The sequence below is a fragment of the Aplysia californica genome, unplaced genomic scaffold (genome assembly GCF_000002075.1).
Source record: "Aplysia californica isolate F4 #8 unplaced genomic scaffold, AplCal3.0 scaffold00241, whole genome shotgun sequence".
Classification (NCBI taxonomy): domain Eukaryota; kingdom Metazoa; phylum Mollusca; class Gastropoda; order Aplysiida; family Aplysiidae; genus Aplysia; species Aplysia californica.
In genome coordinates this window covers 562,343-585,904 of record NW_004797511.1, presented here as the reverse complement: position 1 = coordinate 585,904, position 23,562 = coordinate 562,343, and the positions used below count along the sequence as shown (strand labels likewise).

General features: G+C 39.8%; 1 protein-coding gene across 2 annotated transcripts; it reads right to left on the bottom strand.

Moving 5' to 3' along the window:
• Positions 1 to 21,368, bottom strand: LOC101849057 (serine/arginine repetitive matrix protein 2). 2 transcript variants are annotated; one of them, XM_035970245.1, is made up of 7 exons: positions 21,343 to 21,368; positions 14,069 to 14,119; positions 13,042 to 13,149; positions 11,453 to 11,590; positions 10,169 to 10,640; positions 4,956 to 7,490; positions 1 to 533 (listed from the first exon to the last, which is right to left on the bottom strand). In XM_035970245.1, the coding sequence occupies exons 1-7, from the start codon at positions 21,358 to 21,360 to the stop codon at positions 424 to 426; spliced, it is 3,432 nt and encodes a 1,143-aa protein (XP_035826138.1). In that variant the 5' UTR covers positions 21,361 to 21,368; the 3' UTR covers positions 1 to 423. The 2 variants fall into 2 exon arrangements, with proteins under 2 accessions (XP_035826138.1, XP_005100321.1); XM_005100264.3 differs by having other exon boundaries at positions 1 to 530.
• Between the last annotated feature and the right edge of the window lie 2,194 nt (positions 21,369 to 23,562).

Here is a 23,562-nt window from a genome sequence, read left to right as displayed (position 1 = left end):
CCCCACCCAACCACCATCAAAGCATGCACACCCCAAAAAGGCCAATGAAAAAAACAACAAAACCAAATCTAAGAGCCTAAAGGACAGATGCAGACAAGCAGTTCAGAAATGCTATTCTGGTGTGGTTTAAGACAAATACATCAGCTTTTGTTGCTTTGGAAATAAGATAATCCAGCCACTAATGCATTGTGGAAAAAATACAAATATTGGTTGTGACATTTTCAAAAAAGAGGGATCCACAAAACAAGACAAACATTAGAGGGATCGGAGGGATATGGACAGAGAGCAGGTATCAGGAGCCATAATACACTATCTTTACACTAATCAGTGCGCAATAGATAATAATGCGGGGAATGAAGATTCTGCTCTTGAACATCTTTTGGGTCAACACTTCACAGCCGAGCTCTTGCATGCTGCCAGTCGCTATCCATACATCTCCTTGTCTTGTTCAATTTCCCTCTGCCGCCTCAATATCGCTGCATTCTTTTCTTTCATCTTGAGCATCCGCAGGTCAAGTTCATCAATGGGATCTGCTTGAGAAATCAAAGACATGACAGAGGATGCTTAAACACAATCAAAGAAGCATACTTGGAAAGTCGTAATTCAAGAAGCCGAAACGTCATGGCAGTCAACACCAGAATATAAAACAAGCAATTTTTTTTTGGCGAGAAGAGGAATAAACAGGATCAAAAGATGTGCAACATCAATATGTATGAAATTCTGTCCTAAATATTCTACAAACATCATTATGTTTTCCGCCCGCTAATCCCTAAAAGCACAGAGGAAAAAATTCTTGTCACACATACAATAATAACCGTGTTGATGGATGAATTATAGAATTCAAATTAAAAATAAAAACTTGACAATAAACATTTCTAAACAAATTCACGCAAAAAAGTGTAACTTTACGCTGAATTAAAAATCAATATAGAACATCTTATATTATCTAGGGTCAAGACTGCAAAAGAGAGGTGAAGCCCACTCTCAGATGATAAAATAAAATGTCTTTGACGGTAAAAAGAGATTCATTGACTCTGTTTGTCTTGTGATTAAAATAAGACAGACAGAGACAGAAACAACAGAGAAACAGTAAAAAACACATTTATAAAACTACCACTGGCCTGCCAACCAAAAGAAAAGAGATCCAAATTCAACACTTGGTTAATATCAAGACCATAAAAAAAACCAAAAAAACTAAGAGACCTGTATTCCATAATTCATCCATGTTTAAACAAAAAACCCCCCCAAAAAACGACTAAAAGCTGTTTATCACAGGACTAGAACTCACAAAAATCAAACAGATATGTATTATACAGTATAGACAGTATTTACAATAATAGATAAAATAATGCTCTGTACATTATCACAGATAAAAGCTGCCTGAAAGATTTCAAGATGGCACAATTTGGGAAAAGAAAAATCTCAAACAAAATTTTGGGGTTGCTCAATTTCATTCGAATTCAGTCCTGATTTTCTTCCAGAAACGCTGGCAAGAGATGCCTGACAAGAGCCCAGATCACAATTGATTTAATAATATCCATAAAATGAAACATGTGCTGAAGACTTCAGCTAATCAATGCTGCAAAATAACCCCTGAAATCTATTCCAAAACATTTTCTTAAAAGTCTGTGCACAGAGCAACCCCAAAATTTACTCAAACATTTATTGAAATTTTGTAACATAACATGAACACATTATATAGTTGCGATGGGAAATTAGATCATCTTCGCCAGTAAGTACAATAAAACAAAATGCACAATTTGAATTACACATATACTTTGCATTCCAAACAGCCCTTGAGGAAAAAAAGGGGGTCTTCAAAAAGCAGATTATCTTTACTCATTGAACATCATTTGCTGAGATTGTCTAGCAAATCAATATATCGTGATAGAAATGATCTAACATTCTTGAAGCATGCATTTACTGTGATTTACTAAGATGAAAATTAAAATGGTAAAACAACTACAAACTTACTCACTTGGTAGATAAAAAATGTCAGCATTCAAACCTCAATCATGTTCTCTTATTTTTAAACCCAACCCACAACCCACACTTTACTGAGCTCATTTCTCTTATCATTTCCTTTATCATTTCCTTCTCTTTCCCACAAACATTGCTGGTGTAAAGCTAGTGAAGTTCAAAGGGGAAAACAATTTATGGTACAATAAACTTGAATTGTTGATAATACAGGGGTCACTTACATAAACAATTTGAAAAACTTTTAATTTAAAATTTAATCTTGTGAACCAAAACAAAAGTTAATGCGTTGTATTACCCCCCAAAAAACCCCAAAATATACAGTCTCATCATAAAAAACGGGACGCCGAAAACATTCCATACTTCTAGAATTCCTTAATTTTTAAAATTAACCCACACAAAACATTTTTTTTTTAAAAGCAGTCTGTTCCTCCCTAGCATTGAAGAAATGAAGAAATTTTTCTAATATTTCCACTTTGCTTTCAAATAAGAAAAAAAGAGTAGAAGACCTTTAAAAAATTGTCACCTCTGGATGCAAAATAACCAGTTACTCGCTATGGTTAATACAGATATAATAAATAATGGGAAAGGAAGGGAAAACAGAGAAGAAGTATGCTTCTGTTTATAAAAAAAAACCCAGTAACAACTAGCAACATATACATCTACACAAAAGCTAAATCACCAAATATATCAATTACAAATTACTAACTTTTATTTTTAGGACTATAAAAATGTATCCATAAAACATCCCGGGGGTAACTCCTGAGTTTTAAACATATTTGTTATGAAAATGAGTAGTATATAAAACTATACCATGCATCAGCAAACAAACGCAGCTGATATAATTCTATAAATTATATTGTCTTAAATTACGTCACACAGACATTGGTCAATGGTATAGGAGAACAAAACTGAAAGAATATTCATCTTTGTCGCAAGAAAAATGAGTAACCCCATTTGACCATGCTTAACTCGTAACAGGGGTTGTAAAAAGTCATTCAATTTTCTTGTCAATAGTAATCAGCATCACTCTGAGATTCCACTTTTGTATAATGCAATATATTTACCCACGTAAAAAAGAAAATAGAAATCAAATCTTTTATTCACAACCCGTTTTTCTGTGAAAAATCCATTCCTTTTCTGAAGGACACACATCAAAGAAGAAATCATGAAGATTAATACTTTTCATTCAAGTATTAATTTCAGCACAAAATATCTTTCTTTACACACACGTCCCACCTGTCTTTCAACTAGACAGCGCAAGACCACACGGCCAAGGGGCGTGCTTTGTCAACTTTGTGACTAAACAACTCTAGGACAATCGCATTAATAACATAGACTCATAGACTGACCAGCGCCATCACCAGATCTATCCCCTATTAGACTGCAAAATGACATGGGAAGGCAATTATAACAACAACAACAACAACCAAACAAGCCCCAAGCATAAGAAAGTAAGAAGAACCTGAGCAATTGCTAGAAAGACCCTGACTGCAGATTTCTGAGCAGTTTACCCAACAACTTATATTTTCCGCGCCACAACAGAGTCAATCGGTCATCAATGTGGGAGATGGCTACACACAGTACTGATTTTATGAATTTGGAAATAAGGGTGCCTAACTTATGATGAATTATATCTTTATGAAAAAATGAATATATTTTAATGGAAATTATTAATCCTCATTTCTTCCTCTTCGATCTTCTGTGTCTTCGGGAAAAGGAAATGATTCTCTCAGGAAATTGGTTTTTGTAAATATACAATATTTGATTCCTATACACACTTTCTTTTTTCGGTAAGTACATAAAAGGTTTTAAGCTAAACATCCTTTACCTATACAAAAATCAGGAGTTGGGTGAATTTACTCAAATGTGTGGTTCTCACGAATTGATTTTTTGAAGGCACATCATGCATCTGTTTTCTTCAAAAGCATGTCTTGTGTTTCTAAACTAGCTGTACAGGAACTAAGAAGTGGGAGAGTTAAGTTTTGACCCAGTATCTCATTTTCTCCACACCATTGAAAAAAGTTTGTCAGGAGCTTAAGCACCATTAACATCCATTTCTGAAAGAATGGGTGGTAGGAACTGCGCAGCCAACATCCCTGTATTTTAGTACACTGTAAGGTCACCTATAAGTTCAAGAACAACCCACTGGGGATTTGAACCTGGGTCACCGGCACCAAAGGCCAACATTACACCAACTATTACTAAGCTGTCGCCACATCGTAGGATGTGTGGGGAGCTTCAACGAGAACATTAAAAGCCTGTCACCTGAAGCACTAGCATCAAGGTAAAAAATCTACTCCTGAGCTGCTAAATCTTGCAATAGGTTTGAATTATACATTTTTCAATTTGAAACCATTCAACTCTGTAGCCTATTGAAACAAAAAGGAAAACAGTATCCCTTCAAGACAAAAACTAAACACTGAATTCCAAGGGAAGCTTACAGACTTTTTTCCCCTCATTAAGAACAAAAACAATGTTTTCGTTCCATCTGTTCACTGTTGAAGGAAGACAAGGAAGCGACTAGTTTGTATACAACATGAAAGGAAAAGTATACAAGTATGATGTTCTATGCAGTGGGTATAGAAGCTAGAATGGGCTTAAACACCAACTTCATGGGTCTTATACTTCACTTTTTTTAGCTTTTCTTTCCCCTGATAATTTTTTTAAAAACAACACTTTTCTCTTCTGACATTTTAAAAACTAGTTCACAAAATTAACAATGACACTGTTGACTGTTAACACCTTAAACTTTAGGTAAAGTTTATGAGGGAAAATATATTACCATTGAAAAATTAGAAAACCACTTGGTTCTGAACACAGTTTGGCACTTGAATATCAATATACTGAGACATGTGAGAGGATGAGGTAGTGAGTGCACGAATAATGATCGATGGCAATCTAAATATAAATATGTGAATAGGTAAAACATGGAATGTATTGTACTTTCTAATACTGGACCAAAACGATATGCTCACCATCATCTGAGAGATTTTTTTTCTTTTTTTTCTTCTTCTCCTTTGGTTGACTGATGGGTACCTTTTTGCCTAGCCGCTGCAAAACAGAAGGTCTCGGAGCTTGTATGCGAGGCTGGCTTACCACTGCTGCGTCCTCCTCCACCTCCTCCTCACTACTGTCAGCTGCCATATCTTCCTCCTCTTCTCTGAACTGTTTTTTCTTCTTTTTCTCCTTCTTCTTTTTCTTCTTCTTAGCCTTCTTTGCTAGTATCGCTGCCACATCTTCAGCATCTTCTTCTATTCTGCGCTTAGCTGGTACTGCATACACATGAGAAAAATCTAGCTTCCCCTTCTTTGATTTCTTTTTCATAACTTCTGAAGGAGCCACTTGCACTTCAATGCGCAGTTTTTCTGGAGGAATATCAGCTTTGAACGGCTTTGCTGCTACAATACTACTGGTTAGCCGAGCTGGGGCATCGTCATCTTCACTGTCGTCTTCCGACACAAATTGCTCTTGCTGTTGGCGATGGTGTCTTGCAAACAAACCACCATCCCTTGCATACCTGGACGCATCTCCTCTTCTTTGTTTCTCAACAAAGCCACCATCTCGCCGACGAGAATTAGACAAAAGATCATCTTTTACTGCTAAGCGACCACGGCGATGCGAAATGGCTTTATCAGCACCTTGACGAATTAAAGACTTTGAGGATTTTTTCCCTGTATTCTCCTCCTCACGCCACGCTCTGCCCGACTCGGATTCATCACTGTCATCTTCTATATCCTCAAGGGCCACCTCTTCCTCTTCATCGCTTTCCTCTTCCTCCTCAACCTCTTCTACTTCTACTGCTTTTTTTCTTTTCCCTTTCACATTATCTACTTTAAGATTGCTCAACTTTGAACCTTTCTTTGCCACTTCTTTTGTCTGACTAGCCCTTTTCTGCTTCTTGGATCGCTCTTTGATGCTCTTCAGGGAAACTTTCTTTGAAGGATCAATCTGAACCTCACTACTAGCAAACTTTCTCCTCCTTGCTTCAAATTTGGCTCTCTCCTCTGGCGTAAGTTTATCTAGATCTGCCTGAGACATGACAGGCTCTTCAGGACTGGCATCCAATGCTTTTACCTTCTCCTGCCTCCTTGGACTATCTTTGGCAGGCGACAGATCACGAGACGGTCGTTCCCTGCAATCACGGGATCCCGATCGTCTGTACCTACCCCTATCTCTGTCTGCTGGGCGATCAGCAGACCTCTTGCGAGCACCTTCCCTACTTGAATACCTGTCTCGGTCTCGTCTTTCCCCGTAACGTGAAGCATTGTAATTCCCGGGATGCATGCCCCTTTTCTCGTCAAGAGGACGAGTGATGGGTGAGCCTCTCCTGCGGTAAGGAGACCGACTTCTTTGATCACTTGTCCTGTTTCTCCTTGAAGGAGAAAGTGAACGTCTTCTGGGAGAATGCCCTCTTGGAGGGGGTGACCCTGACCGTCGGCGATGGGGCTGAGATCTACGAGGGGACGTTGATCTCCGAGGTAGCAATGATGGAGATCGAGGGCGTGTAGTAGGGGACTGATACCTCCTAGTGGGAGTTCTTTCATATGGGGGAGAACGAGACCTGCGGTACAGTGGGCGGCCCCTTGGTGATAACGAACGTTTATGTGGTGAACGATCTTTATGAGATGGTGAGGTGGGAGATTTTGAAGGTCGCCTTGGTGAGCGAGATCCCCGAGAAGACAAATATTTGTGACGTGGAGAAAGGGGAACAACTGCCTCAAGTGACTCTTTATGGCGTTGTGGTGAAAGCGATGATGTCAACGGGTCCGTCATAGGTGACACATTCCCATCATCAGTCAGTGACACTGTGGTATCCGCTGCCTGACTAGGTAGAGGTGACTTGCTGGGGTCTTCTTTACCAGAGTTCTTAGCTCCAGTTTTTCCTCCTTTATCATCCTCCTCCTCTTCCTCACTGGACGATTCACCAGAACTGGATGAGGAAGAGGAGGAGGATGATGAAGAGGACGAAGACCCAGGTGATTTATCTACACTTCCTTTTTGAGAATCTTCTACCGGCTTAGAATCCTCTGGAACAACATCTTTAGAATCATTAGCAATAATTGTCACAAGGTCACTGTCGGGAGGCGATATATCGGGCTCCTCTGTCACAACATTGGAGATATTACCATCATCACACAAACCCACATCCCCTAAAAGAACTGGTTCATCAGCAGCCAAGGCGTCCAAGTCTATACTGTCAGCCTCGCTGGCAGCAGGGGACACAGGGGCTGACCCGTCATCCTTTGCAAGTTCATCCAAAGTCTCTTCCTCTCCTTCCTCCTCATTCTCTGAAATATCTAACTTTCGAACCTCCACCTCAAAGGCAGCATTAGTGTCTTTCACAGGTCCACTGTCTTCTTCAGCCTGGGAACTGAAAATGTCTCGATCATCGTCAAGGACTTTGTCGATTTCCCTGGTGATGTCATCCACTTCGCTGTGGGTGTCCAAGTCATCCTCCTCCTCTTCGTCTTCCTCGTCGGAATCAGAGTCATTGTAGCGGCTGAATTTATCTGCAGAGTTCATAAGAAAGATTTTTTTAAAGGATCAAACCCATTGATTTTGCTCGTGCTCAGATAACAGTTAAAGAAAAGACACTTGGGACAGCAAACCTAGTGCCTCTACGTCATACAAAAAGTACAAAATTGTTCCGGTTTAGGTATTCCATGGACCTAATCAACCTCATGTCATGACCAAAATACTTTTTTGAATAAAATATAAAGATTAAAACACTAGACACTTATGCAACAATCAACACCAGCTAGGAATCACAATATGACTCATATGTTCAGTAACAAAAACTACTTTCCCCTCGAAATACTCCCTTCAGGCAACAAATCTTTCCACAACTAAAATGCAAGTTTGTCTCTGGGTTCTAAGGTGACATGTCAGTTAAATCTTTACTTCCTAACCATCAAGAATGACAAAACAAGCACTACAACTGCTCTCAACTGGGAACTGTGGATTTGATCAGACATATTCACACCAACATATAAAAGCACAAAAAGGGTAAGATGATGCTTTCCAAGGAATTCTTACTACACTACCCCACTTCACTAAAACTTGCAAAATTAATATTTTCTCAACTTTTTATTTCCATATATTTTCTTACTCAGACCTGCCACTCTATGAAATCTAAAAATCAGGATTTTAGAGTAAAAAAATCAGGATCTGGTGAAAAAAAAGGGATCAACGGCAAATCAGTCATAACAGGTCCTGGTTCCCTTTTATGAGGCAAGTTTGCAAGAGAAAACTTTTGCAGGAATAAGTTCACATTTGGGCCTCTAAATAGAGGGAAAACTGAAAGACAGCATATATGTACTCGAGTCGGAGTTGGATAGACTGGGGGAGCGCAGGTTGCGGTAAAGCTGAAAATAACTGACACATCACTCTAATCATTACGCAAAAAGCCCACGTTTTCATACAGTAACATCGTTTTGACTTCTATCGTATATACACTCAAGACCACCCCCCCCCCTCCCCGAAAAAGTTAGCGCCAAGATTGTTCATTTATTATTATTTTTAAATTCCTTTATCCTCAATTAGTACATGTATCACGGCACGCATTTAAAGCCCAAGTGTCAAAACAATACCCCCACCCCCTCCCCCCCTCGTCCACACTGGTTAAGTCCCGAAAACCACCTCGACCAATGCGACCGGTGTGAATGAACTTTGTTGACTCCGACAGCCGACGGTCCCCGACACACGTGCTACTCACACGTACGAGGTCATGTCAAGTGATGCGAATGAGCGTTTGAAAGTTCCACTGACAGGTCTTGATGATGGGCCCGACTAACCATAACTCAAACGAGGCTAGCTTTTAAAGCACCGGCAGAACAACAAATAGATTATTCATAGGCCCATATCATAATTGTTACAGTAACCAGGACACCATCGGAGAATTCTGGGTTATAAACGCGAAAGTAGATCTTGAGCGTATCCATGTCGGAATTCAAAATCGATACTACGTTGATTTTAGTTGAAATAACGTGCGTGAGTCATCTACTAGATTCGGCATAGATCCTTTAGAAAGTAGCGTTCCAAGTTCCTGCCGATAAAAAATCCAATCGGTGCTTACAAGCAAAAGAGATTGCAGAACTTTTTATATTCTTTCTAAGAATCGGACGCAACAACAAAAAATCAGGATACTGGCGATCGTAATCAGGAAAATCGGGATGCTTGAGATTTGGGGCAAAAATTCGGGATATCCCGATTAAATCGGGATGAGTGGCAGGTGTGCTTACTTATCAGTACCAAGCATCACTAACCATTTAGATCTGTTAAAAAATTTCAAATCCACACAAAGATAACATTTTCAACAGGATACAATAGCCAAAAATTCTTGAGTTCCAAAAAATATATGTCACGACGCAGCGGAATCAAGCACTCGTCAATTTTAGGGTAAATGGAGTTATTGGTATCATTTTAAAGGTTTGTTCATTTGCCCTGTATTTGATTTAAAAAATAACCATTTATCTTGAATAGAAGTTGAGATATTTGCCATTGAAGGAGGTGGGGTCGCCAGCTTTCATCAGTAAAATAAGCAAGATAATGGCCGCCAAAGTTTGGTGACTTTCATAGCTCAAAATTCCTTGGAAACTGCAAATTTACATTTTTCTTGCCTTTAATCAGTTTTTCCATAAAATCCACACATAAGAATGTTTTTGATTGGCCATACAAGCTGCTGAGCCAAAAAACAAAATTTAGGACAGAAATTCGAAACTGGTCAAAAAATGCTGATTTCTTCTATTTCATTCTTTTGTCGAGCGCCTGATTCGGTGGGGGGGGGGGGGGGTTCCTACTAAATGCCAACATCTGAACGCATTTTACCATTCCAAAAGAGTCACCAGGAATTACTCTAATCCCAATCAAGATGATAACCTCATACGTACACTATTAACATTACAAACCAAGAGCACTAACCAACACTTCAAGCAAAGAGCCTGTCAATGTATTCTAGTGTGTCAAAAAATTATTCAAAAACATGAAAACATTGCTTGTCGTTGCACCATCAACTCACTAAGCACATACCATTGTTTCATTCCTGACTATTATCGATGAATAATGACATTTTATAACTCAAAATCATTTAGTGACCTTTTCTTTCAATCCAAATGATAAAGAAACCCCCACCCTTTCAACATTAAGGGTAACCACTTCTTTCAATGAAACAATAATTAGCAAAACGTGCCTTTCGGTTTCGGCGGCCGTTCTGGTTCTGTGACCATCTGAACCCTTGTGCCTGCTGAAGGAGCAGTGGAGTGATACTTGTCCTGAGGTAAGATCAGCTTGGGTTTAGAGACAGCAGGAGCTGCCTGGTTCCCCGAGCTCTGAACACCAACAGGACCTGGCGGAGGGGCCGTACGACTAGCATGACCACCCTCGGCTAGATGGGGTCTGATCACAATAAGATTTCCAGCCGCTGCCTCTGCGTCTGCTTCCAATGTGGCGCCACCAGCAGGACGTATCAAAGTCACCGGACCTGCAGCTCCTCCTCGACCTCTCATGAAGAAGGCTCCGCCTCTGTTGTCCACATAACCTCGTCGTGTATAACGACCCCTGTCGCGTATAAGTCGACCCCTGTCACCAAAACTTCTATGGTGAGATCGACCAGAGAAGTTGTGTCGTTCTGGGAAAAATCCCCGCTGTCGCACAGGCTGAATCTGAAGAAAATAGAGAATATAACTTATATTTCCTAAAAAAAAGCGAAAAGACATCCTGGCATTTGGTATTCTATGTTCACCCCATATCAAGTAAATAATCTACCCCATTCAAAGAGTATTAACATAAAACATTACTTTGCCAAGTCAAAAGTAGAGATGACATTATAATAATTATATATTTACAGGTCAGAATAAGTATGTATTTCCAAACAGTCAAAATGCACATAACTGGAGTACTGTAAGATATCAAATAAGCCCCCCCCCCCCCCCCCCTTATTGTCAAATCTTTTGCACACCCCCCCCCCCATTCCATATCCCTTTCCAGCTTGTCACGGCCGACAATCATGTGAAACATTCATAGGTAATATTTTTTTAATGAAACTGGTTTGTTCCTAAATGGGAAAAGATGTCACAGTAACTTACTAAAATTTCACGATCTCTTGTTCTTTTACTTACTGAAGGAGAAAAAAACAACAGATTCGTTCCTACTAGTACAGGGGTATGAGGTCGAATGTGCCAACCCCCGTTTATTAATTTTGGACCACTTGCCCCCCCCCCCCCACTTTTATACGATACCTTAGAGTAGTTATTCTATTCAAAGAAAGAAAAAAATATTCCCTTTTTAAAATGACAGTGTTTTTATCATTAGGGTATATAAGTCCCATGATGATGATGATGATGCACATTGCTAAAAAGGCCCCAAAATGCAGGAGACACCAGTTCTCTGTCTGTCAGGGAACCTGGAAGAAAAACCAGTAGGAGACCAAGAAAACCTCAAACATAAACATGATCAAAAGGCAGGTATCACTTACTCCGTTATTGAAGTGTCGCGGCGGTGGCTGCTGCTGCCAACCAAACGGTCGTGGCTGTGTGAGCAACACATTGGGCAGTGGAAACCTGGGACCTGGAAAAGACACAGGTTCTGGCACCGGGTCCGGTTGGTATGAAAACTGAAAGAAAAGCATAAAACAAAATCAACATTTGTCGGCAAAGGTATGAAAATTAACAGAATAAAAACAGTGAAACGCAGAGCTAAAAGACCACCTGGTAAAAGCACTATACCCTTACAGCACACTCTCATAGCTCAGAACTGAATTTTTCAAGGGGCATCTTACAATATAGTTTTTGTTTTTAACCCCTTGACTGTTAACTCACACTAACTGTATAGTCAACCCACATGCTGAGGAATTTTGCACCCTGCGTAAGATGTCACAGGTCACAATCTTTAATCAAGGGGCTCTTCTGGTGTCATTAAAAAGGTCCCAAGTTCAAAACCATACAGTGATGAATTTTTTTTTCCACCTCCATTCCTGTATTCTAGTCACGTTCTGCCACCTGCTCCTGCTTTCACTTTCCCTTTTCCCCTCCCCCCACCTGTCTCCTCTCTTCTTTACCAATGACTCTTTCTACTGTTACTCCTGGCTCTAAGCCACAACCCTAACCTAAGGGTAGGTGCGATCAAACATCTAGCCTTCTTGAATAAGGGCAAAAAATTTCAGAGATCGCGTGTGCAAGTTGCTCACATTAAAGATTCCTTGGTAGTCCTAAAATCATAAGAGTTAGAATTCGGCCACCACCCTAGCAAAATTAAAAATAAATTCATTCCAAACTACAGATTATCATCAAAATCAGAATGTGGCTGCCTAAAGGCAAGGGTCCTACAAAGTAGGAAAAATGGTCAAACAGGTAGAAATCAGTAACACTACAGGTTGAAGCATCAGCAGTTGACTACCCCGGAGATCTAGCAGGGGAATGCAAGGAAGAAGAGAAGAAGACAATCATTAACCAATGATATTCACTCATTATTAAAGACAGATGGGTAAAACTTGTATTAATAAAAAGATAAATGAAGAGATGACTTCATCCACTGACAAGACCAACGCATACATACCATAATGATGTAAACAACTTAAAAGTACTGAGACTGAACAAGTGATCTGATTAAACGCATTGGCGCGGTCTTGCACAATTTGTGTAAGAAAGACTTGCTTTGATTAAGCGGTCACAAAGTTCGCACTTCCAGTCATACTATATCAATAGATAGAGAAATGAAAAGATGACCATAACGATTTAACAACTTGAAAGTACTGAGACTGAACAAGTTTTACAGTTCAATGCATCAGCTTTGACTGTCTGTCTTGCACGATGTGTAGCAATATGAAAAAAACAACAACCCAGAATGACAGACCCATACACAACCTAACAACTACACCTCTGTCTTATTTCCAGTCACCACCACATTGCTAAACAAAATTTATATTATTTTTATGAGGTCTCCACTTATATTGTTACCATCAGCCAATCGATCAAATCCTTTAAGCTGTTTATGAGCGAATTAATAAGTAAATTTCAGGTGCAAAAACCAAATTTACACTTAGACCAAAACAACAGCAATCCTTACCTCAGGAACAACATCCACACTGCCTGGATATTCATGCCAAGGAGAGCCAGGCTTAGAACGCCCAACATTCGATATGCTGCTTATTACTTGCTGGATGGGTTGTGCTTTCTGAGGGATGAAAAGTAAAATAAAACTTCAACATGGTTTAAGTACTTTAGAAAAGAATTTATTATGTTTTTACAACACTTCCAAATTAATTACAGGCATATTCAGTATATGGATACTATTTAGCGTCAACTGATCCTATTCAACTAAAATAATAAGAGTTGATGGGCAATTTGATATTTATCAAATAAATTACTTGGAAGCAGCCAAAAGCTGAGCTCAGAGCAGAATTTGAAAGAAAAATGGCGATATATTAATATAAAGAAACAAAACACACACATATTACATATAACAAATTAAATTTATAATGACATTATATTTGAGCAGCTATTAAAGTTGATATTTTACTTTAGTCAACAATATTGTAAACTTGTAAGTAATATTGAGATGTCCCTCTGCTTTCTCAAATATGAACTTAACATCAAAAGAATTAGCCAGGTCCTCTGTTCAATTCAATTTTATTTAAGTCAGAGATTTTTGTGAAAACATGGCTGGGTAAATAAGCCTTAAATATAATCTGTATAATGACAATTTTAAAAATATGTCTGCTTCAGGTGTGTCCGATTAAAATGCTGTATTCGCAGCAAATGTCGACTTTATCTTCATACCCCTTTTTACTGCCCTTCACAACTATTGGTTTGTATCTAAAACAATCGTTTTTCTTCTTGGTACCACAAACATAGCAATGTAGTATAAAATATATCAGATTATGGTCAGTTAATGCTGACAACCTCCTTCCATTTATGTGCCTATCTCCAATTAGACTGAACTGACTCAGTAAAGCCTGAAAAATACCAGCCGAACACAATTCAAGTTCAAGAACATCTCATATGGGATTCCGCTCACCAGCATGATAATTGAGCATGATACCAACGGATCAATTGATGTACCCATCTCCTTAAAAAGACTTTTCAGTACTTACAGGCTTCAGAGTCGCCAGTGCAGCATTACGAAGGGCATCCAAGTCATCATCCTGAAAAGGTAGGAAAACGATTATTTTCATTCAAACATATAACTTATTAGTAGGCAACGAAGTAGTATGCATATTTCATCATCTAACATACATACATTCATGAACATCAACTAGAAATGTCATTTCTGTTTCCCTTTCGCTACAATTCCATGAAATCAGTACAAAATATCAGTAACCTCTTCTTTGCCTTTAATGTTCAAGAAATTTAAACCACAAAAGTACCAGCGGCACATTTTAAAATATACCAAATTTTTGCCGTCTTTGCATTCCCCTAAAAGACCTCAGAGGTAGTAGACTACAGGTAGAACTCTACAACCTGCAGAGCACCTGATTTTTACGTGTGTGTACATAACTTTTTACAAAAATTTTGTTGAAACTGCTTTTTATTGATTAAAATATATTTGCTGCATTCTATTGTCGGTTGTATGCATTGTATGTATGCCCTTTTACTGTTTAAAAAATTGTGTTTATACAGATCTGACACCTTGTCCTAGTCTGGGAAATCGGCTCTATTGTCAGGTAACTTCGCCACGCAGGTCTATTGATTTTCCACTTTTGTTGTTTTACTTAGATTTACCACTTTTATTATGGGGAAAACAAGCAGAGGAATTAATAACAAGTATACTTAAACTTTATAAAGTGATTTGGAGAAAGCTGTCGAAGCTGTTTAAGTTGGACAAAGCTGCTCTGGGGCAGCCCGAGAATCTAGTGTTGCAAGAAAAACTCTTGCCGACTATGTTTCTGGTAGATCTACTTTTGGAATGAGGGCTGGGAGGGAGAAAAATAAAATTATCGATTAAGTGATTGCAGCTGCAAATGCAGATTTCCCTTTAACGAAAGATCAGTCTTTATGTGTTTAATAATCTAGGCTTTAAATAAGACAATAAGATGATCTGACATGAAGCTACAGAGAGCACCTAGCATATATATGGCCCAAATATAGAAGACATATTCCCGCCATCTATTTTTATCGTCTTCTGGGGCTTCCCTCGCCAGTTCACTAGATATCACCGTGGCGGGCCTACTTTGGGTGCGCGCGCGTGTGTGTGTGAGTGTGTGTGTTTGTGTGTGTGCATGCGTGCACGAGTGTATTGTGTATGCGTGCGTACGCGGTGCGTGTTTGTGTGTGTGTGTGCACGCGCTTGTGTGTGTGTGTGTACAACTTTGAGGAGACGGTAAATTTATGGAATGAGCACTGCTGAGATTTTTGTAAAAGATAACTCAAATTAATACAACACCAAAAAAACAAAGACGGCCGGATCTAGTCAACAGGTTCGAGGGAAACCCACGAGTCTTGGGGGAAGCCCCGGGATGCCACAAAAATAGATGGAGGATATACGTCATCTATATTTAGGCCAATCACAGAGGTAGGCTAGTAGCAATGCCAACCGCCCGTTTCGCTTTGGGCCGGAAATCGGCCTCCCCGCGAGGGGTAATTTTTGGGCCGCTCGGGATCAGAAATGACTCTTCTAAGTATAGTTACGAGAAAACTCGAGGACGAAAATAAATGAAACTCGGAAACCAATCAGAGAAAAGGTTAAACTAAGGACAAGCCACCGTGCAATCCAGAACGATTTCTAGAACCCGAGAAATTGTCGTGTTTGTTTGAATTTCCTCTGTGGTTCGAAAACTAAGCGGAGCTGCCGGTTGACCGCGGACTACACAGGCGTCCAACATGTCTTCTTTATGGCTGTAAAATTTCAGATCTCTGCGTGTAGTACATTTTACGTACCAACTTAAAATTACCACCCATCCATTGATAAAACACTAAAGCTGGAAACTAGATCACGGATTCCAAACGCGAGGTGCCAGCATGCAAGAGACGCGTGATCGCTAGGTGGCAGGTGATTGGCTGCCAAAAACTAAATAGGTCACCGATGACTTCATTGCGGGTTTTCCTAATACCGCTTTACTGAGTTTTAGAAGGGGTGATCGCGTCGCAGTTATAACGATGTCACGCAATTCAACAAATTGCACTTAAATATTAGTCTTTAACTGTTGTCCTGTGTCTGTGCCGAGATGCGAATCTTATCAGCAACCGATTACGTCGGACGTTCCGGGCAGGCGCACCAGGAAACGTGTGTTTTCGCCATGAATACCGTAGGAGTGTGCTAATCGATGATGAAAATAACGCTCTTATCTTTCATAGATTTCTATTCATAAAGTGCTACAAACACATGAATAACCCCCTCTCACAAGCTGATAAGACATTACGTGTAGTTACATCCATTCGAATTTAATAACCTTTCCAGACGCTCTTGTTGTTATGAATGACCTGGGGTTCGAAAGGGGATAATATTATAGGTCAATTTCCGAATGTTTTGCACTCAAATTGTTCTTTGTACCAGCACAATGTTATTCAAAATTATCAAACAAGCTTATTTTTTATCAGGTAGTATCATTTCATACAAAATCAAGCTCATTTGAAAGATTCTGTATAGTCTTGTTTCCTGACTATCCTTTCGAGCTCCTCATGTCTAAGTGGGTCAATTTCTTCTATAATTTCATTGGACGAACATCTAGAGCTACCAACTTGGCATGTTTTGAATGAGACGTATGCCTCAATTACGAACCAACGCAGGCGGTTCTAGAAGAAGGCCACAAACGCACACAAACTCAAGCAGACTGACGCACACACACTTGATCTGCGTGAATGGGGATCCGACTCGGGACCCGAATGACACGTAAGGATGCGCGCTGCGTGTGCGCTGAGCCAGGGGCTACACTGATTCGGGACCAGAATGCAGGCGAGGTGCCGAAATAGGCTTATCGGGCTACATAAAACCGGCTCCCGCAGGATGAGGGTTAATGACAGTGCATGTATTTTAAACCTCCTGTTTTGTAATGTTAATAGGGCCTAAGATAAGTACGGCTAGACTGGCAGTCTAGCCGTACTTCAGTACCGCTAGACTTCTTGGCTAGCCGTACTTAAGTACAGGTAGACAGCCAGTCTAGCCGTACTTAATATTGATGGCTGAATTGTAAATGAAATTTTTAGTTTGCAATGCCTAAAGTATTTGTATTTCAGACAAAACCAAAAGGTGCCTTACTGACTTGCATGTATTTGAACCTGAATAATTACTAGATCTAGATCTAATGAGACCTGTGTACTTAACAGGCTTGAGTCGATAGGGCCAAACCTAGATGGCTAGACTGGCAGTCTAGACGTACTTAAGTACGGCTAGACTCTCAGTCTAGCCTTAAGTTAGCCACTTCGTTTGAGATATTGGTCAGGAACCCCTTAGTTACAGAAATTATAAGATGGTGAAGTAGTCATGTTGTTTTGAAAGGTAAACAAATAAATAGTGAACTATTTAGCATTTAGAATGTGAGATTAAATACTACTTTTGGCATAAAGGGTACTGTCCTGTGATGTTTTGAGTCATATTTTAAAGATCGAACACAAGCAGTTGTGGTTTGAAGCACGTGTTCTGATAATGTTTTGCTTAGATGTGGTGTTCCTCAGGGGGCTGTTCTTGGACCTGTCTTGTTTACAATGTATACACAACCTATTGCTGATATTTTAAGACAATATAGCATGAATTACCATCTTTATGCTGATGACACTCAAATTTATTAGTGTATATTGATTTCGATCAAATGCCACTTTTGTCGACTCTACTGAACAATGTACTAGAGATTTAAAAATATGAATGACCAGCAATAAATTGAAACTAAATGATGACAAGACGGAAATAATGTTGAGAGGAAATACAAAAGCCATTAGAAATCTCCCAGAACTACAAATTGATATTAATAACCATACCATTCGTTCAAAAAGAGGTCTTAAAAGAGCTACCAACTCGGCGTGTTTTGAATGAGACGTATGCCTTTAGAAGGCCACAAACGCACACAAACTCAAGCAGACTGACGCACACACACTTGACCTGCCTGAATAGGGATCCGAAGCGGTATCCGAATTGAACGGGAGATGATCTCGGCACACAGGCGCTGAGCCAGGGGCCAGACTGACGAGGGACCAGAATGCAGGCGAGGTGCTGAAATAGGCTTATCGGGCGACATAAACCCAGCCCCCGTATGACAAGGGTTAACTCTCTTCAGACGGTTCACACAACAGTTGCGTGACCCCCGCCGCGACGGCTCCCACAAGACCTGCGTGACCAACTTTGGAATTTTTTTTCGCTGTACGCTGTACAAATCACGCACGGATCCGCCTCGTACCCTTGTTTGGCCAAGTCTGAGCTACTTAGACTTCGTTTCGTATCTCTGGGACCCATAGTTTTTAAGTTATTGAAGGTGAAGGACAGTGACCCCAACTGGGGTTGAACTGACAGGAACTCGCGCTTTGTTTGTTTCTATACAGCTGATAGTAATCTGACAGTCGCGTCGTAGTAACGGTCGAAGAAGTCGCATGAACAAGAATCACATAATTTCGCCATTTTCGATACTTCTGTACGTTTTACTAGTTCTAGTGTCTCAGAATATGATGTGTCTGATAGTTAGGATCCTGGATATGCACGGGAACACGGCCCGAGTCGTAGTTTTAGGGTTAGATCTAGCACTAGTACTGGTGTTGTTGTTCCTGCAACGAAATCACAATGTCGTGCCGTACATCTGTCTCATGTAATTCAGTGCATGGGTCTGAATCAACGCACAGACCAGCTTTTATATTTTCACCAAACACTCACACATGCATACAAATTAAAATACAACACTTTGAACTTTTATTTTTGTTGTGAATTTCATTCTACCTGTCATGTCTGTGAAAATTTTTCGGAAAAACAAATTCATGCAAATTTTTTTTAAATCATAAAAATTAAAGTATTAGACTTAGACAACTTTAATTTTTTGTGTTAGCTTAAGCTTGAATGTTACTTTACTGTGTCAAAAAATAATTACAATAGGGTAATTCTGAGAGTTGTGGTGATTTATTGAACGAAGTGTATACAGACCCGGTAAGGGAACTCTTTTGTGATTTCGGAAAGTTTCAGCGCCCAGACCCGGTAGTGTGTGTGTGTGTGTGTGTGTGTGAGGGGGTGGAGAGAGAGAGAGAGAGAGAGAGAGAGAGAGAGAGAGAGAGAGAGAGAGAGAGAGAGAGAGAGAGAGAGAGAGAGAGAGAGCATGACTGCTCGAGAGAAATTATGACATTGTTCTTTTCTTCAAATTGTGATTCCTCCAACTCCAAAACGGAGGAAAAACGATCGTTCATCGAAAAGACATCCGCAATCTTCATTTAGATGTAGATCTAGGCTAGCCTCGAAACTAGATCAATGATTTATGTTTGTCTGTCTAGATCTAGATCTAGCCTAGGCCATAGATATATAGAAGAACCTAGGTCTACCCTGAGCCAAGAGGGCGCTGAAACTTTCCGAAATCACAAGAGTTCCCCTACAGGGTCTGTATACCTTGTGACTTTGTTCCCCGTTACCGGGTCTGTATACACTCCCTTTATTGAAATACTCCGAAAAACGCCAGTCTTCAACGCTTGTGACTGGTGAAAGGGCCCAGTAGTAAGTGAGTTAAGATCCAAAGTAATAAAAACATCGAAAAAGTGATACCAGAAATAGAATCTGCACTAAAAATCACATGAAGATGCCAAGTTTCATTCATACACTCCAATTCATTGCTGAGTTTTTCCTCAAAAGACATCAAGACATGTCCCACTTTTTGACAATATTTTCTTATATATGAAAGTCCCCCAAAATTTTGCAAACAAAAATCCCAATAAATTTTTTATTTATCAATGGATTTTTAACTCGTTATCTCCGAGGGGGGTAAACCCACTACATCAGGGCCCTTTTTTGGTACTAAACTAAATCTAAAAGTGACGAAAACGTCACTAAATCATAACTAGTGAAACTATTATGATAGTACTTCATCTAATGAATGAACTTCCAGTGAAAGAAACCTGTTTTCGGCAATTGCTGAAAAGTAATTTGATGTCGAAGATGTCGTAAAGGAATGTGCCCGAGCCTCTGTCAGCGGCTCACCGCCACAGCAGTTCCAACCACAAGCCGCTCCCCGGCTTGCCGGAGAAAAACAGTTAAATTTTAAAAAGCATAGTTCTTAGAATTTACTCTATTTTCATTTAAGCCCATTCTTAAGCCAAGCAATTTGGATAAAAATTTCATTACAGCTTCATGTAATGACCTCCCAGTCCCAGTACAGCGAATTTGCCCTACTCAAGGACTGGCAAATTTCCCCGATATGGTTGAAAAGTTCCCCGTCACCATAATATCCACTTGAAAAAAGAACGAGGCAGATGAAGTACGACTAGTCATTGACTACGAAAAGTTACAGATAAAGTGATAAAGGTATTTTTTTACTTTCCCTCCCGTCTCAAACTCCGCTACCAGTTGCCTTTTTTCTACTAAATATTGATGCGCTGAACACGAATATCAACTTCATTTCCGTCGCAAATTAATAGTTTTTGAAATATTTGATTGTTTTTAACCGAGATAGACATATGCTTTACTTTGGACCAATCGGGGGGTTCCAGGGGGGCCTGCCCCTCTGGGGTAAAAGAAAATAAGGGGGGGGGGGGCATGCCCCCGTTTTTACCCATAATTTGATATTTTAGTTATATTTGAAATTGTCTTGAAAATAAAAAATGATTTGCGACAGTTTCAGTGGCTTTATGACTTTATGTGTGATCTGCAGCAAACAATACAGCAGTTTGACCCCTGAAACAGTGCATCTCTGTGTGAGGGTGTGAAAGTAAAAATTTACCCAGACAAAACAGGCCGTACAGGAGTAATGTAAGTAGTTTAGAAAAGAGGGGGTGTAGGCTTTTGGCTTTTGTTTCGTTGCGAGCTAACAACAGTGGCAAAGTTAGTAGACACTACTCTAGTGTAGTATCTGACATCAGATGACACTGTCACACTGTGCGAGTGTGACTGTCATCAAAACTGACTTGTGGAAGATCACTAGATCTAGATTTCTAGATCTATCGTCAGTCATCAGTACAGTGTCAGTATCCCACTTTCATGATTAGATCTAGATCTATATTCTAGATCTAGATCTAGAATCTAGGTTTTAAGCAACTTAAAGTTTCACTTTTCAGACTTCTCACTGATCTCGTGTTGGCCAACTTCATCATCATCATCAACTGACGATATTCCTATGGATACAATGTGTCATCTTAACAAGCTAAATAGAACGAAATGTAGCAACAAAATGTATATGTAACTCCTACATTGCCAGTTTAAACTCATTTATCGATGAAAGAAAGGCATTATTTATAACAGGAAAACAAGGCCTACCTCTGCGTCGGACGCCATGTTTAATACAATTTGTGCGGGATGAAAATTGGCTACTGGTCCGTTGTAAACACTAGGCCTGGGCCCACAGAATTCTACACACTTCAATATGTGTGTTGTGGTAGCCTTGTAGAAATAATAGTATAATAATAATAATAAAAATTATTATTATTATTATTATTATTATTATTATTATTATTATTATTATTATTATAATAAAAAAATAACGATAATAATAATAGTAGTAGTAGTAGTAGTAGTAGTAGTAGTAGTAGTAGCTTAATAGTAGTAGTAGTAGTAGTAGTAGTAGTAGTAGTAGTAGTAGTAGTAGTAGTAGTAGTAGTAGTAGTAGTAGTAGTAGTAGTAGTAGTAATATAACAACAACAACAATTTAAAAGAAATAATAACAATAATTTATTTTTTCTTGGTAGATCTATATAGTGTTTTACGGCACTCGCAACAACATATAAAAAATTACTATGAGCGCTTGGGGTACAGGAAATTTGGAATTTTGCCTAGGTACTGGCGGCCGAAGCCAACTCTCATCAATTTTGCATATATCCAAGAGATCCTTAACGTGCGCAGTTTGCACACAGGACATTCGAGATTTTTCTCCCTTGTCCGAGAAGGCTAGAGGTCAAGGATCGAGTTTAGAACTTACTGTAAACTCCTTGCTAGAAGTGTAGATCTTTCTTACCAGAAGATCAGGGATGTGGCTGGAATACAGCAGTAAAAATTAGGAGTTAAGTAATAGCAGTAGCCTAGAAAGGCTGCAGAAAGAGTCAGGAGCCCAGAGGAGGGCCGGGTGAGGGGGTGAGGGCAGAAATTGGAGACGAAAGCAGAAGTTAAAACATTATTAGGCATAAAGAGCAGGAAAACATGTGAAAGAAGAAACTTTTCCGCCGCTATCCGGATTCAAATCCGGGAACTATTAAAATGAGAGGCAAACAACTTATAAACCTCTAAAGCCACGCTATGAGCTCCCCAAATAACAATGATAATAATAATAATAATAATAATAATAATAATAACATATAATAACAACAATAATGATTCCAGCTCTTCTTCTTTTTCTTCTTCTTGTTTGTTTGTTTGTTTAGTATAGGGTTTTACGGCGCTCGCAACTGCATAAGGTAATATGAGCGCGCGGGACACACCTAATACTTTTCCGTTGGTAGGAAATTTTGAATTTTGCCCGGGTGGCGGCCGAAGCCTACTCTTATCGATTTTAGACCATCAAGGGATCTTTAACGTGCGCAACTTGTACACGGGCCCTCCGAGATTTTTCGCCCTTGTTCGAGAAGGCTAGGTGTAGATCTTTCCTACCAGAAGATCAGGGGTGTGGCAGAAAGACAGCAGTTAGGAGGAGCCAAGGAGTAGCAGTAGAAAGGCTGCAGAAAGAGTCAGGAGCCCAGACGAGGGGGCAAAGGATGTGAGGGGGTGGGGGCAGAAAGTGGAAATGAAAGCAGACAACAGAACATTGTTAGAGATCAGGAAAGGAGGTGAAAGGAGACAATTTTAGAGAAGAAAATTTTTTTGGTCGCTACCCGGAATCGAACCCGGGACCTTTGAATGAGAGGCCAACACCTTAACTTCTAGGCCACGAGAGCCCCCTTCTTCTTTTAGTAGTAGTAGTAGTACCGTAGGCTGTACTATCTTTGGTAGTAGTAGTTGTAACAGCAGCAGCAGCGCAGCAGTAGTAGTAGTAGTAGTAGTAGTAGTAGTAGTAGTAGTAGTAGTAGTAGTAGTATCATTAATTATTATTATAGTAATTATTACAAAATGGGATTGATACTCCATAGAAAGCTGTTCAATGCAGAAACACCTCTCAACTGACAATTCAAATGAGATATAGAGTACAGACAATAAAACCACAGCACATGCACACCGCGCGCTCGCGCACGCACGCACGCACGCACGCACGCACGCACGCACGCACGCACGCACGCACACACACACATACACACACACACACACACACACACACACACACACACACACACACACACACACACACACACACACCACCTGGACCTGCAAACACTCTCACGTACAAAATTTACTGGCAGAGGATTTTGAACAAATAGCTGTGTCGTAATTATTACAACCCCGCTCTCTCTCTCCCTCTCTCTCTCTCTCTCTCTCTCTCTCTCTCTCTCTCTCTCTCTCTCTCTCTCTCTCTCTCTCTCTCTCTCTCTCTCTCTCTCTCTCTCTCTCTCTCTC

Bases quoted from the DNA above. Each gene is read 5' to 3' on its own strand.
- LOC101849057 (XM_035970245.1), bottom strand. The intron at 7,491-10,168 runs GCACGTTTTGCT...TGAACTCTGCAG, and splicing joins ACGGCCGCCGAAACCGAAAG to ATAAATTCAGCCGCTACAAT. The intron at 534-4,955 runs GTGAGCATATCG...TGATTTCTCAAG, and splicing joins AAAAAATCTCTCAGATGATG to CAGATCCCATTGATGAACTT.